The sequence below is a fragment of the Sebastes fasciatus genome, chromosome 12, assembly GCF_043250625.1.
Source record: "Sebastes fasciatus isolate fSebFas1 chromosome 12, fSebFas1.pri, whole genome shotgun sequence".
Classification (NCBI taxonomy): Eukaryota; Metazoa; Chordata; class Actinopteri; order Perciformes; family Sebastidae; genus Sebastes; species Sebastes fasciatus.
The window spans coordinates 27,882,382-27,898,561 of record NC_133806.1 but is presented as its reverse complement, the minus strand read 5'-3'; the positions used below and the strand labels follow the sequence as shown (position 1 = coordinate 27,898,561).

Here is a 16,180-nt window from a genome sequence, read left to right as displayed (position 1 = left end):
CCTTGTTAATAATATCATCATTATAACACAATTTTACATACATAAATGTATTTAAAATGTTTAATGCATTCCCCATTGTTTGTTTATTAGTTTTTTAAAATTATTTATTTTCTCTCATCTATGATGGATGCCAGCTCCTCACATCTTTTCACCTACTAGAGGGTTTTGATGATGGTGTCTCTTCAGTGAGTGGATCTGTCTTTGTGCATTGGATGGTTGTTGTGATTTTTGTTGTCAAATGTTCCATGTATAGTGTAGAGTTTTGAGTGTTGTCTATGTGCATCATGTGATGTAAATAAAGTTGATATAAAAACAAAAACTGTTACTATTTTTTCCATATCAAATTAACCAGTTCTACAGTTATTATTGAGACGATTAACTTTCATCCTTAACTTAATATATGGCATTTATATGATTTTTCTGTTCATTGTATTCAGGAGACATAAATACAATCTGCATTCCGTTTCTTTCAGTGGATAGCTCATACAACAAATATAGTGCTTCCCTCTCCACACACGCCAATACCATCCCACAGACAGGAGAAAATTAAATTACTACAGTAGTCAATATGAGCAAGGCCTCTTCTTGAAATATTGAATCAATTCCTGGAATCCGTGGAGAGAGGCATCCAGTCTGCCTGCATTGATTTAGCTCATGGTCAGAATGAAATTATGACTGTAACGCAGCACAGCAGTGCAGGGAAGAGGGAGAGCTGTAACGCTGCTTTACTGAAAAACACAAGCAGACAAGCAGGGTTTGGTAAAAAAAGATGAATGTTTTATTTTAAGAAGTTGTTTGCTTTTTTTTTTTTTCTTCTTCAAAACGCCATCCGTCGTGTTCTCACTGCAGCTCAGCAGTGTACAAAACTCCCCTGAAATCTTTACGTGGAAAACAAGAATGAATGGAATGTTATGGTCAAACTTTCTGTCTCTTCTGGGTTAAATGAGTAGAAGTCAACGGTGGTTGGTGTAACTATAGCCAATCAGCAATACACCATCTCATCTCAGGAGTCAGTACATGCTAATGACACATTTGGTGACGTACAATCAACTCTGATACTGTATCGTCCCTCCGGTTTACTACAAATCGGTCAATGTGGTGCCCTTTATCTTCTTTATCTGTACTGATCATGCTAGGAAACCTTGGAGCACACATTTTTTTTTCCATTCAAGGCACATTAAAAGCTTTCTCAACCAGCAAACAAATAGGTACAAACGTGTGTGTGTGTATGCTGCCATCACTCTCTCCTAACTAGAATTTAATCCAAGGTACTCTGCTCCAAACTTTCTAAATTGCACTATTATAGCTTTAGATTGGTCCCAGTCAATTGAAAACCAATTTCGGCGGTTCTATGGGTTCAAATGAAGAAGTCACGCGCGATGCGAAGCTACTATGACTATCATTTTGTGATGCGGTTGTCAGTTATGTCAAGAGATCCAACGGAAAATACATTCCACATAAAAGGGAGTACAAGATTTCATAGTTACGGACAGCTTTTGCTTTGGTTTCCTCAAAAAACAACAGTGGGACAACCTGAACGTAGACACATGAACCCATCCAGTGGGTAAATACACGCACTAAGCGGTGAGGGACTTGTATGATCCATGTCACAACAAAAAAAAACTATGAAAAAAAGGTGCTCGTATAACAGGAAACAAAAACATTCTAGCAGAGTTTGAAACATCAGCAAGGCAGCTCCCCATGAAGTGTCCAGTCACACAAAAATATATATCTGGCCGTATTGGGCTGCCCTGCTCGATGTGAATGGAAGAACAAGTGGTGCTTTGGAAAAAACCTCTAAATGCATGCATGATATGCACATTTCGTTACAGAAAAAAACAAAACATGGCTGACCTCTAGGCTCTGGAGTCTTCCTACCTATATCTTGTGGTAGGATGGACAGTCAACACAAGTCATTTTGAAATGTAAAAGGTGTCCACAGATGATCAACACACATCTGACCATTACAAACAAAGAATGCAAAAAACAAACGTGTCAGAATTTTTTTTTTTTTTTTTGCTTTGTACTGCACCTTTAGTTCTCTCAAAGCGGTTTGCTATGATACAGTACATTCGAGTGACGAGAAGGAAAAGGAAAATGAAATCATCGTGCTGGCACCAAGATCCTGAGATGTTACTATTTTCTTTTGTTAAGATCTTACATGAAAAATATACACACAATCATTTTTGATCTAGCGCTCCCGCATTTTGACCTTAAGAAATAAATACCCTCAGTTATGCACATATTACCATCTACGTCTACTTAGAGAAGTACCTAATCCCAGGTACTGGTGCAAAATAGGAGTCAGTTTTGAAGTGACCCAGAGTGTGTTTCACTGGGAGTATATCCAGCACACCAGCAGGCCGACGGCCACGGCTGCCCCGGCGCCCACGTTGAGCAAGATGGGTTTCCAGTACTGCCACTGGTCCCGTTTCCTCTCCGAGTCCGTCAGTCTCTGTTTCATCTGCAGGACCTTCTGTGAGGTGCTGGCGATCCTCTCCTCGCGGTGTCGCTTTCTGACACTGAAAGAAGAGTGAAGTAGTCAGCAAACAAACAGTGTGGACATGCCATCAATCTCACGCACAGTGCCACTGATGTGCCAGAGAACCGAAGAATGATTACATAAGGATAACAAACAAAACTGTAGGAGGGTTAGAGATCAGTTTCTCTGAGGTCTAAAAGGTGACATTTTACTCCATAAATAAAAACATGTTCACATTGTGGAGTCCAAAGCAAATGCAGCATGTTAATGTTTCTACAACTACGTCCTTTCTTGACAATGAGGTGTTACTTACTGGCCCAAGTTCTCTGCCATGTCGTGGTCTTCGCTGTCTGGCTCTCCTGTCGGCTGGTTGTCTCCCGAGGCTGCCTGTGGCTCCAGACAGGGTGCTGGCTGACCGTTGGGCCTGCTGTCGTTCAGGTGAGGTCTGGGTGGAGGTGGTGGAGGGGGCAGATCTGGCTCCAAGTCGTCTCTGGACATCACTCTCTGCGTGTTCTGCTGCAGGGGACGAGACACAAAGAGACACGGAAAAGTTACGTTTTCTGACCAACTGGTGACAGAGAGAAAGACGAACTTCTTTGGCAAGCTAAGGGAATGTTTTGGACTGCCCGAGATTGTCATTATTACACTCTACACAAATGAGAAAGCTTGCTCTGGCTGGTGGGCGGTGCTTGGTATTTCCTCAACTGATCTCAACATGGCTGCCGGGTCACAAACTTTCTCATTTTACAGCTAAACAGTACACTACAAGATGTTTCTGGAAATATTTAAGGAGAGAAATAGGCATTACAGTAACAGAATATTGATTCATATTTGATCAGCGCTGCCTAGTTTGACCGTTTGATCGGAGTGCGTGAGTGATTGACGGCTGATCAGAGACGACAGGCTCCAGCTCGGCTCTGATTGGTTGTTTTCCTCTGGTATGTGAAATCTTGCAGATGCCATTAGGAGCACTGGAGAACACCGTAGGACACAGAGCAACATGATTTTTCTCAGATTACCTGTCTCATGTACTACTGTCAGGATATAGTGACTGTTTTAATCATATTTGCTCCAACCTGCCTACCCCAGCTTTAAAGGCAGGCAGAAACTCGACAACTTTGGCTGTTTCTTAGATGTTTTATATGGGATGTAAACATTTTGGCCAGAAAATTATTGAATGCTGCAATCCCCAAAACAGTCTTGTTGGAGTTTCAAGCCATCAGTTTTACTTTCAAACTATCATCGGGAACAGGTGGAGGTGTGAGGACCAGCTGATTTCTAATGATATCAGAAGCTTAAGCTGTTTCCTGACCCCTCTATCTGGTCCTGATAATGGTTTTAAAGTAAAAAAAGGAAGCTTGAAACAGTAACAATGCCTGTTTTAGCCCGTTATCTAAAACTATACACAATAGGCCACACAATGGTTTCAGTAACAGCCTGCATTTTATGGAATCAAGTTGCAGACTTTGGCAGTCACCTGGCCAGTCTCAGATGTCAGAGTTTCCCTGGCCGACGAGGTGCACGTCTCATAACAGCCTTGTTGTGACTGAGCTACCTGGGCTGCTGAGTTGACCGTCAGGATGAGCTTGGCTCCCTCAATGACAGCCATGTAGGAGAAGCGGAGCTGGTCCGGGGTCTGGATCAGGCCCATGCGGTATTCCCTCATGTCCAGCAGCACCTTCTGGATGTCCACTGATGACGGGTCCTTCCTCCTGTCCATCTGCAAAACAGATTGACATGTTTAGAATACACATGAGATGGCTCTGACATTTTCCCGTTATCCACGCCGACCCTCCGCCGTTTTCTGCTTTCTCGTTTCAGCCGGCTGCGGTTTTCTTTTAGTTGAAGGATATGGAACGGATATGACTACAACAATAAAATCGGTAACTTCCTTCTACCTTGGCAGTGACTCAAATGAAGCAAATATTTTGATTCTGGCGTTAAAAAATCAATTTCAAAATCGTAAAAAAATTTGCGATACATTCTGAAATCTACCTTTTCTTCTTCAATGCAGTGACTCCAAAACGTGATCTATGTATTTAAGTATAATACCAACATGCCACCACTTGTCTCTTTGCAGCTATCTCTATGTATAATCACAACATCTCAAAGCTTGAATCTCTTGAGTAATGTTTTCAACTTTAACATTCTCCCTTTAACGTTGATTGCATCCCCCCCCCCGTTCTCACCAGTATGAGGCAGGTGTCCACCAAGGCGAGGGTCCCTGAGCGCCCGATCCCAGCGCTGCAGTGCACCACCGAGGGCCCGTGCTCCGGTCCCAACGAGCCGGACTCCCGAACCTTGAAGAGGAAGTTGAGGAAGGAGGCCGGAGATTCTGGCACACCGAAGTCAGGCCACGTGGTGTAGTGAAAGTGGTAGATCTCCCTCGACTCCCCCGTCTACCACAGGAAACATGATTGGAGCATTGTATAAGAGTACCTTGAACCCATGATATCACTCCCTGTATCATCTCCACACGTCTAGACTTAGATGCTGGGCTACAAGATAGTTACAACCATGCAAGATAATAATAATAATAATAATATCTTGGATTTATATAGCGCCTTTCATGAAACCCAAGGACGCTTAATTCAAGTTCAGACAGGTTAAGTAATGTTCAGAGCTGCCCTGAAAATGAAGTCTGGATGAAGTAACACAAACAAAGCAAGGGGAAACGACAGATTCTTTAATACAGTAATGGACTGCAATGGTCCTGAACTAGACACAAAGCAGTTTTCCCCTCACAAAATATCATCTCTAAAATTGCACTACTCCGCATTTTAAAAAAAAGTTATTTTCTGATAGTCTGCCTGTCATGCTCACCATTGTGTTTCGCAGTTCTAGCACTCGGATCGTGTAATAGGATTGGTCCTCCTCTGAAAGCAGCCTGACAACAAACCCCGTGTCTGTGAAAGACATCTGTAGCTCCTCTGTGGTGGGCCAGTACTGAGCGCACTTTTCCTGTGAACATAAAAAAAAGAATGAACTTAGTCTTGGATAGGAAGCCACATGCTCTCAGGCCTCTGAGGGATCAGCTGGCTGAAGTCTTGCAAGGATAAATTCACATTGATTGAGGATCCATTACTGGGTGTTCACAGACTTTATTCCACGAATTCATGGAATCCATCTTTATCTAGAAATACCACGAAAAATGTTAAGGAATGCACTGTGTACAAATAACATTTTGGATTATGTTACTTACTGTACCCTCAGGGTCATTAAAGTCAATAGTGATACTACACGCGAGAGGGCTGCTTGTTTCCACAAGTCATAAATAGGCAGTTCCTAGAAAGCATTGCGCAACATTTAGCTGACTTTAAAGGGGACATAACGTGCTCATTTCCAGGTTCATACTTGTATTTGGGGGTTTATACTAGAACATGTTGACATGCTTTAAGGTTCAAAAAACACTTTGTGTTTTTCTTTGCAACGGTAGTTCTCAAGCTGTGAGTGATAAATTCTAATGAGCTTGCATGTGACAGGAAGGGGAGACAAATCTGAATGGCTTGTTGAATCAGAAGAAGAAGAAGAAGAAGAAGAAGAAGAAAGAAGAAAGAAGAAAGAACCTCGGTAGTGCCCAAGAGTTCACAATCAGAACTTGGTCCATGCGGGAACTTGAACCGGCGACCCTCCGGTTCCCAAGCCAAGTCCCCGTGGACTGAGCTACTACCACCCCCAATCACATGTTTTCTGATCTAGACAGCCCACAAAAAACTGACTGGGTTGTCTTATTTCACAGTTTGTGGGTTGGTAAGCACTCTAGATACCCAAAAAGATGAGGACAAGCACTGACAAAAAGTGAGTTTTTCATGATATGTCCCTTTTAACCTTCAAACCCTGATGAGACCGTATACAAGTTTTGGGGCAATTTTAGAGCCCCCTTTCACTCAAATGTGTTAAATGCCTTACTGTTCCTTCACTGTGCAGAGTGATGTACTGTATGTGCAGAGTTTGTTTTTCACATTCATCTACTGAAGGGGAAAGTTTCCTCTTTGCTCACCTTGAATCTTAATCCAACACTTGTATGTATGAGCAGGATTTTGTGACATTACAACTAGTTTGGAAGCCAATCATGGGCCAATATGCAACTTACACAAGTGTGAGATGGAAACCTCCAGGCATCTTATGTCTAGCAGTTAAACTTTTGAAATGAACACATAGACCATATATATTTGCATTTTCATAGATTCAGAATGTATGTGACATATGACATATGTCTTAAAACGCGTCTAAAGTGGATCATTTAGAGCTTAAAAAAAAAATTGTGATGAAGTGTTCTTAATAGGTGAGCAGAATAAGCAAGTCCAAATGCCACTTTTTCAAAAACAAAAAAGAAAAAGAAAAAAAAAAGGTACGGTACAGTATGTTCTTGAATGCATTCACTTGAGTAAAACCAGCAGCTCAAACATTTCCAGCCTTTCAGGTCCTCTTAGTAGTAACACAGACATATGCAAAGTGCTCTGTGTGTAGCAGGAACATCTACAGCTAGTACCATCAAGATATGATACCATGAAACAAGGAAATCAGTGATCAGCAGGTGCTGAAGTATACTCACAGATCCCTTTTCAATGACTCTGTTGAGCATTATAACAGCTTTTGAACACTGCTCCCAAATCATCAGCCAGAAATGACCACAGGTATTCCTCAAAGGCCCCTGTGGAGGCAAAAGACAGAAATATACATAGTGAAATCCTGCACGTTCTTCTCCAATTGCTCCACAGATGTATTCAACGTATACTTGTGCAGATATTGCTTTTACTACCTGACAAAGAATGTAAGCTCTTTGGGCTTCTTCCACCATCACTAAACTTGCATTGATGTAGTCGTTTTCAGAGTTTTCAAGTTTTACCCGACTGTGATCATCTGAAACCAGACGAGAGACCAATTACACATCACAAAGACGGCATTCGCAATAATACACGTTTTCATTAACAACCTTATTTGTCACGAGACTCACATGGGCTGACATCTCTGTAGCGGTTCAAATTCCGATTCACTGGAAGTTTCGCCACTTTGTAAGGATATTCACTGGCTTGGTTACGGATCTCCTGTCGGAGACAAAAAGACAAGAGGGAAGTTAGGAGTATTACGTTATGCTGATTAAGAATCAACAGGGATGAGACGCATACTGTGAGACTAACTGCATACATATGACATACACCTCCTGCCTGACTAAAGTGGTGGCCAGTAATACTGACAACATTAATGTAAATACCACACACACAGATAAAAGCTCATTAATACAGTATGTATTTTGTGTTAGATTCATTGGAACTGTCATCTATAACTGACATACACTGCTCTGCTTTGTTCTGATCGTCATCTGTCAAATTACTGTATTGTGTTGTCCTGTGAAGTTCTTTTTTTTACTACATTTAGTTTTCATTGTGTGTATGAGGTTCAGACAAAGATGATCGCCAAGCTTCTGCTGGACAATAAGTTTGCCATCTCTTTCTTTTTATTAGTTTGATAAACAGGAGGTATTTTCCTGATAAAAATAAAAACAATAAACTAAAGTTTGGCACGCACCACAATAGTTTCAACTTTGAAGTAAACAATTCCACTTTTCAGGATAATAATTACACCGAATAGTTGTAGACCTTTTATTTCTTTAGTACTCAGTAGGGGTGTGATAAAATATCGATACACAAGAGTATTGCAATATTATGTTTCGTGATACTGTATCGATTCTCAAAAACACTGTATTGATTTTTAATTAATAGTATTCATGCAAAGATTAACTCAGTCAATACTTTATTTCATTTGTAAAGAGATGCTCCCTCTCAGTGTATCTCAAAGTTGTGCTCTGATGTTAGATAATACAGGGACTGTGATAAATGCAGATCCCACTGTTCTGATTGTTTAAAAAAAAAAAAACGCACTTACTCAGATTTTATGCATATGGTGGTGTGTTCTTTATACTATGACAGTTTTCCTAAAATTTGATTTTAAAAAATCGCAATATATTGCCTTCCTTACATTATCGCAATATATTGAATTGTTACCCCTGTACCGTGATACGTATCGTATCGCCAGATTCTTACCAATACACAGCCCTAGTACTCAGTAAACAAAGATAAAGAAAAAGTTTCTCTATCACTACTCCACTAAATAACGCTCCAAAGTTACGCTAAATTTTAGTGAGGAAAAACTGGCATGGCTGTTTCAAAGGGGTCCCTTGACCTCTGACCTCAAGATATGTGAATGAAAATGGGTTCTATGGGTACCCACGAGTCTCCCCTTTACAGACATGCCCACTTTATGATAATAACATGTAGTTTGGGGCAAAAAACATGCATTTTTTTGCATGCAGTATAAATGTGTTAATATTGCCTATTCTAAACTGGTTTATTTCTGGTGTGTTCTTTATATTATCACAGTTTTCCTAAAATTAGATTTGAAAAAAATCGCAATACATCACTTTGCTTATAGTACCGCGATATATAGCAATATATTGTTGAATCGTTATGTATTGCCAGATTCTTGCCAATACACAGCCCTAGTACTCCGTAAACAAAGATAAAGAAAAAGTTTCTCTATTACTACTCCACTAATCCACTAAATAACGCTCCAAAGTTACGCTAAATTTTGGTGAGGAAAAAAACTGGCATGGCTGTTTCAAAGGGGTCCCTTGACCTCTGACCTCAAGATATGTGAATGAAAATGGGTTCTATGGGTAGCCGGGGTCTCCCCTTTAAAGACTTTATGCCCACTTTATGATAATCACATGCAGTTTGGGGCAAGTCATAGTCAAGTCAGCACACTGACACACTGACAGCTGTTGTTGCCTGTTGGGCTGCAGTTTGCCAGGTTATGATTTGAGCATATTTTTTATGCTAAATGCAGTACCTGTGAGGGTTTCTGGACAATATTTGTCAGTGTTTTGTGTTGTTAATTGATTTAAAATATATATATACATTTGCATAAAGCAGCATATTTGCCCACTCCTATGTTGATGAGAGTATTAAATACTTGTCAAATCTCCCTTTAAATTTTAATTATACTGGCAAACATTTAATGGTTGTTTGATTTGAGTCAAATACATGTGTACACAAAAGTAAAGACAGCATTGTAGAATATGGTAATTTGAGAAATTAAGACATGTTTTGCATGCAGTATAAACGTGTTATTATTGCCTATTCCAAACTGGTTTATTTCTAATGTGTTCTTTATATTATGACAGTTATACTAAAATTAGATTTGAAAAAAAAGCAATATATCACCTTGGTTACAGTATCGCAATATATAGTTGAATCGTTATGTATAGCCAGATTCTTGCCAAAACACAGCCCTCAGTTCATAAAGACAAAGAAAAATCAACTACAACATATATGTTCCTTAACACAAGCCCGGGGCACGGTTTATTTAGAGTTTGCCTGTTTCTCTGTAACTTGTGACAGAGTAACTAAACATCTCCAACTACATGTTCTCCTCCGGTTAGTAGTTAGTTAGCTGCATATTACAGGGTCGTAACCAGTTAAACCGGAACCGAAATATCATAATCTCTAAACGCTGGTCTCTCTTGGACAGCTGGTGGTAAAACACATGCGCTTTTCTCTGGAAGTCCTGATGAGTTCTCAGAAACCTGCAGCTGACGTCTGCTAGCGTCATCCAGCATTAGCTAACTGAGCTCAACTATGCTGCACGTTTTAGCTGCAAGCTTTCTAGCTACGGAAGTCAGCGACTACCAGCCTTTCTCCTTCACTATGTGCACAGTACTATACATAAACTCAAAGTGACGAGGTCTATGAGTTAACACGAGTAAAATGAGTCGGTTAGAAGGCGAACCAAACACTGTGAAAGCTGTCTAACGGGGCTAGCTAAAGTAAGTTAGCAGCCGATCGTCATAGAAACACGAGAGGCCCAGTGAGTGTCCTGACTTACATTGTAAAGGTTTTGCCATCTCCCGGACGAATCAATGTCTTCAAACTCCTGCTCCATTGTGTCCTGATTAGTGTCCACCGAGACACTCGCTTGGATGATCACAGAGTGTTTGCTGCTCCGTTCACTAAGTTACTCCTTTCTGTCAGCCATCTACACAGCACTGTGTGTGTGAGTGTGTGTGTGTGAGTGTGTGTGTGTAACCCTGGGGATCCCTGCGGGGAGTCTGCTCTGCTGCTGCTGCACGCTCACTGACTGACCGACTCGGGTTGCCAGTTGTGTGTGTGTTTGTCATAACTCGAGTCACATATTGCTGTGTGGATGTTTTATTATATACATATATATATATTTATAGACATATATCAACATTGACCCTTACGGTCAACTGAATTTAAATGTTGAAGCTAGTTAGTTGAACAACATTATGTTTCATTTTTTTTTTTAAATCACATCATACAGAAGGCAAAATTAGAATATCAAATAAAGTATCATACAATACAAAAATAAACATTTTACAAACAATAAATATAGACATATATCAACATTGACCCTAGCAGTAAACTGAATTTAAATTTTGAAGCTAGTTAGTTGAACAACATTATGTTTAATATATATATATTTTTTAAATCACATTATACAGAAGGCAAAATTTGAATATCAAATAAAGTATCATACAATATAAAAATAAACATTTTTACAAATAATTCTTCCACATTCCTCGAGTCTAAACGTGTTCAATATTAATATAAATGGAAGTAAATATTCTACCAAACCTGGCAACCCCCGATGACTGTAGGAGCAAAAAGTGTAACAAGACTGAAATATTACATTAGGGAATCTGCTAGTAAAAAGACATCTAGGAAAGTACACAATCTTCTAATTAATTATTTGAGGGCAAAAGGAAAAATGGAGAGAATTTTTCAAATTATTATATGTATATATATGTCTATATATATATATATATAGACATATATCACATTGACCCTTGCAGTAAACTGAATTTAAATTTTGAAGCTAGTTAGTTGAACCTAACCAGGTTTTTTTTAAAATCACATTATACAGAAGGAAAAATTAGAATATCAAATAAAGTATCATACAATACAAAAATAAACATTTTACAAACATTTCTGTCACACTCCTCGAGTCTAAACGTGTTCAATATTAATATAAATGGAGGTAAATATTCTACTAAACCTGGCAACCCCGGTGACTGGAGGAGCAAAAGTGCATGCACGCTGACTGACTCGGGTTGCCAGTTGTGTGTTGTTGTCATAACTCGAGTAACATATTGCTGTGTGGATGTTTTATTATATACATATATAGAAATATATAAACATTGATCCTTGCAGTAAACTGAATTTAAATGTTGAAGCTAGTTAGTTGAACATAACCAACATTATGTTTAAAAAATGTTTTTAAAAAAAAAAAAAAAATCACATTATACAGAAGGCAAAATTAGAATATCAAATAAAGTATCATACAATACAAAATAAACATTTTACAAACATGTCTGTCACACTCATTGAGTCTAAACATGTTCAATATTAATATAAATGGAGGTAAATATTCTATCAAACCTGGCAACCCTCGGTGACTGGAGGAGCAAAAAGTGTAACAAGACTGTCATGTCTGAAATATTACATTAGGGAATCTGCTAGGAAAAAGACATCTAGGAAATACACAATCTTCCAATTAATTATTTGAGGGCAACAGGAATAATGGAGAGAAGTTTTCAAATTATTTTGTTTTCCTGCCACTCTCCTGCTCCACACTCCTCCAGTCCAGTAGTGATGGGAATTCCGGCTCTTTTTAGTGAGCCAGATCATTTGGCTTTCACTCATCTTGTCTGCTTTTCACGCACCGCACTCCTCTCTCTTTCTTTCTCTCCTCCTCTCCCTCCTGCTCTGTACCTGTAGACCCTGCTTGATCAGAATCGTGTTTATTGCCAGGTGTAAGAGGTATACACTAGGAATTTGCTTTGGTTTTGTTGGTGCAAGTAAACAGTATAATAACAAAATAATAGATAAAAACGTTAGAATAAAATAAGAATAAAAAAATTGAATTTCTACCAATATACAATATACAAAATAAGCTATAAACAAAAATAAACATGATATAAACAGATAGTACAAATATTGCCGGTGTGCAAACAATCTGATGGTATGATCCTTGTCTGTCATCACCTGATTGGTAGCACGGACGTCATTAACACAACATTCAGTCACAGTCAGTGCATGGAGTGCCTGTGGCACGGAGAAGATTGTCCTATCATTCTGCCTTGAATTAATAAAAAAAAAAAAAAAAAACGTCTCTCGGACGGGAGCCGGCTCTTCTCGTTCACTTAAAAGAGCCGGCTCAAAAAGTCGACTTGTTCGCGACCGACACATCACTAACACACACTACGAGGACCCGCCAAACATACACACACACTAGTACCGTGTAGACACATGACAGGCCTGCTAGGCCATCAGTTTAGATAGTGTTGACGCTATATTGTAGCTTATAATCATGTTTGTGGCGCGTAGTATCGCAGCAGATCATAAAGATCTAATCCACGATGTGTCGTATGATTTCCACGGCCGGAGAATGGCAACGTGCTCCAGCGACCAGAGTGTGAAGGTAACGTAGCTTAGCATGAAGCATCCAGCAGTGTGCTAATGTTAGCGTTAGCTGTCACAGCTGGCTTGTTAACATCAACTCCTTAGCTCTGTATTGCACTGACTCTCATCTCCACCAGTAGTTGACAGATTAGGTCATATGCTAGCTCTGCTGCTGATTCTGACGACCTCAGGCATCTTGACCTTATTGAATTTAGCTAGTATGCAAGCCATGGTGCCTGTAGCATACAAGCTAGGCTAGCTTTAGCTAAGCTGTGTAGCTAATGTAAACACAACCGGGTTGGCTGACAGAAACAAAATGCATGTGAAATACCCCCTGGCTGAATGTGTAGTAACTTAACGTTACACCTGTTATTTAGAAGGTGAAATCTAACATTTGTTGTAAACCAATTCGGGACCTCTAAGTGAGGCGCGTAACCTCTTCAGCCCTGTAGGGTGCTGGAAGGTGTGAGGTGTTAGCCTAGACAGACATACCCAAAATAAATCAAGAATAGCTCTACAACTACCAGGTCCATATGCATGATCTTGGTCTCTATGGATAGGTAAGACCTCTGAGAATTCATCCCTAGTGTAAGTGACATTGTGACTGTTACTATGCCTGAGTCAATTGTGATGAACCAAAGGAAAAATGTACATGTGTATCCTCACCTAAAATGTTTTCTAGATTAGACAGTGGATAACACCATTATAGCAATGACACCATGCACAGAGATGCTACTGAATTCATTCAGCAACTCCTTGACTATAAATGTGCAAAAGCAGATATAAATAAGACAAAGCACATAGATTCTACAAAGGTTTAAGTGAGGATAGGACCAGGCTGACTCTCCATTTGGCCACTTGGATACCCAAAGTGTGCCAAATAGGTTTTCTACCTCTTGAAAGGGAATCTGGCATAAAATACTACTGATATCCACTACAGGAGGCTATGTGCACACAATGGAGCCTTTGACCATGACATTTACCCTGTGCATCATCACATTCTACCATTGTGCAACAGTATAAAATCAATAAAAAACAACTAAATTGTATAATTTTGACTCCAAATGGTGTGTTTTATAATAATAATGAAATATGATCAAGTAAAACTTAGATAATAACAAATAAGATCAATAACAATGTAAATAAGAAAACAAAAAATAATCCAAAGTCAAGTATGTACATTCAATATAAAGACGGTCAAAAATATTATAAAGTAAAAATACAATTTCTCGTGCGTTGATTTTGTAACTAGAATATTGAAATCATTGGCAAACAAACATTGTTTGGACAAAATACAACTGGAGTGTTGTTTTAGTTGCATTAAGGCCTCGTCCTTTAGAAAAAATTCAGAAAAAAGACCACCACAGCATTTTATGAAGTTTTTAAAGGCCGAACCCGGTACTGGCTTGAAGCGTGAACACACAGAGACGTTCATATCAGCAATATCTCTTATCTTTGTTTCACATCTTCTTTCTCTCAGGTTTGGGACAAAAGTGAGAATGGAGAGTGGCACTGTACAGCCAGCTGGAAGGTAAGCCTCCTGCTGCTTGATTCATAACCACAAAAGGCTTTCCTGGAAAACTATTAATTTATCAGCCAGCGTACTTGCATTACCTTTACTGTTATGTCCTGCTGTGTCTCTTGTGGATTCATATTTTCACTGATATGGATACAGTTTGAAATCTGACTTAAAAACTAGTTTTGTTTGGGGTTTATTGAATTGATAAAAGCTCTTCTATTCTTCTATTCTCTTCTGTGCAGACACACAGTGGATCTGTGTGGAGAGTGACCTGGGCTCATCCAGAATTCGGGCAGGTTCTGGCCTCCTGTTCGTTCGACAGGACAGCTGCTGTCTGGGAAGAGATTGTAGGGGAGTCCAACGACAAGCAGAGAGGACTGAGCCACTGGGTTAGTGCAACTCTCGCATCCTTCTAAACTAACAGAGCAGATATCACAGGCACTTATTTCTTAATCACAGACTCTATAGCTCTTCAGCTCAGTTGCTCCTGCAGCATTCAGAATAATGGTACCCAGTAAGGTGCGCTTATTATAATGAACCCTACTAACATGACACGCTAACTCAGTTCTGTTGTCATTTCCCTGTTGCAAGCAAGAAGGGTGAAAAGAGGAGATGTCACGCATTATATCTTTGGGGTACGGCACATGCACAGTCAAATCTGATCTGTACTCGCCGAAATTGAGCCAATCACAACACACGACTGTAGCTCCACCTACATTGCGCATGTGTCATATCCCAGAGCTCAAAACTGTGTCCCAGCCTCTTTCAATAGGCCTCGACTTCTCTGTCACTTTTTCTGCAGTCTTCTGTTTCATTCTGACCCAGTTATTTCACGTTGTTCCGTTTTAGATAAAGAGGACCACACTAGTGGACAGTCGAACCTCAGTAACCGATGTGAAGTTCGCCCCTAAACACATGGGCCTGATGTTGACCACCTGCTCTGCGGACGGGGTGGTGAGGATCTATGAGGCTCCCGATGTGATGAACCTGAGTCAGTGGTCTCTGCAACACGAGATCTCCTGCAAGCTCAGCTGCAGCTGCATCTCCTGGAACCCCTCAAGGTTAGACCTCAGTTTGTGACATTGAAGATTTACAGTTCTTCATTTCCAGTCCTATCTGTACTGTATCTCACTTTGCAATTCGTTAAAGGCGGTGGAGTTGCAACGATTCATCGAAAATGAATCGTTGCAACTATCTCGATGAGTTGTTTAAGTAATTTTCAAGTGAAAATGACAAATATGTGAAGGCTACTGATTCTCAAAGTGAGAATTTTCTTTTTTCATTTTATTAACATTACAATAAACTGAATATGGACTGTTGGTTGGACAAAACGAGACATTTGATGATGGCACCTTGAGCTTTTAGAAATCGTGAGAGGCTTTTTCACTGTTTTGGACTGATTTGAGCTGTGACCTCCCAACAGTCTGTTAGATAATACAGTGGACTTTGAGGATCTGTCAGTGTTTAATCTTGTGTTTTTTTTCTCCCTACCACCCAGCTCTCGTGCCCACCCGCCAATGTTTGCAGTGGGAAGCGATGACAGTAACGCAACGTATGGTGGGAAAGTTCAGATCTACGAGTATAATGAAAACACAAGGTACGTATTCATCAGGCGTTGTGCATGTCACTTTTTTCTAAACATTACAACAATTTAAGTAGACGAAAGAAGTTTTTAATGATCGTTTAATTTTTGTCTCA

General features: G+C 39.8%; 2 protein-coding genes across 8 annotated transcripts in view; one reads left to right on the top strand and one right to left on the bottom strand.

The window, feature by feature from the left end:
• seh1l (SEH1-like (S. cerevisiae)) overlaps positions 1-16,180 on the top strand; it is a 256,464-nt gene that overhangs the window by 235,598 nt on the left and 4,686 nt on the right. For 2 of the 4 annotated variants that reach the window (XM_074654536.1, XM_074654539.1), the window contains exons 1-5: positions 12,734-12,982; positions 14,444-14,494; positions 14,725-14,871; positions 15,332-15,543; positions 15,981-16,079. In XM_074654536.1, the coding sequence (XP_074510637.1) occupies positions 12,872-12,982; positions 14,444-14,494; positions 14,725-14,871; positions 15,332-15,543; positions 15,981-16,079 (620 nt within the window). In that variant the 5' untranslated portion in view covers positions 12,734-12,871. Of the gene's footprint in view, positions 1-12,733; positions 12,983-14,443; positions 14,495-14,724; positions 14,872-15,331; positions 15,544-15,980; positions 16,080-16,180 lie in introns of those variants that run through there. The other 2 variants (XM_074654537.1, XM_074654538.1) reach the window with 2 other exon arrangements.
• Positions 756-10,625, bottom strand: ptpn2a (protein tyrosine phosphatase non-receptor type 2a). 4 transcript variants are annotated; one of them, XM_074654534.1, is made up of 9 exons: positions 10,367-10,625; positions 7,440-7,530; positions 7,245-7,345; positions 7,038-7,136; positions 5,306-5,443; positions 4,672-4,881; positions 4,038-4,202; positions 2,796-2,998; positions 756-2,522 (listed from the first exon to the last, which is right to left on the bottom strand). In XM_074654534.1, exons 1-9 carry the CDS (start codon positions 10,421-10,423, stop codon positions 2,333-2,335), a joined length of 1,254 nt encoding a protein of 417 aa, XP_074510635.1. In that variant the 5' UTR covers positions 10,424-10,625; the 3' UTR covers positions 756-2,332. The 4 variants fall into 4 exon arrangements, with proteins under 4 accessions (XP_074510635.1, XP_074510632.1, XP_074510634.1 ...); XM_074654531.1 differs by having other exon boundaries at positions 3,960-4,202; positions 10,367-10,624; XM_074654533.1 differs by having other exon boundaries at positions 2,796-2,995; positions 3,960-4,202; positions 10,367-10,624.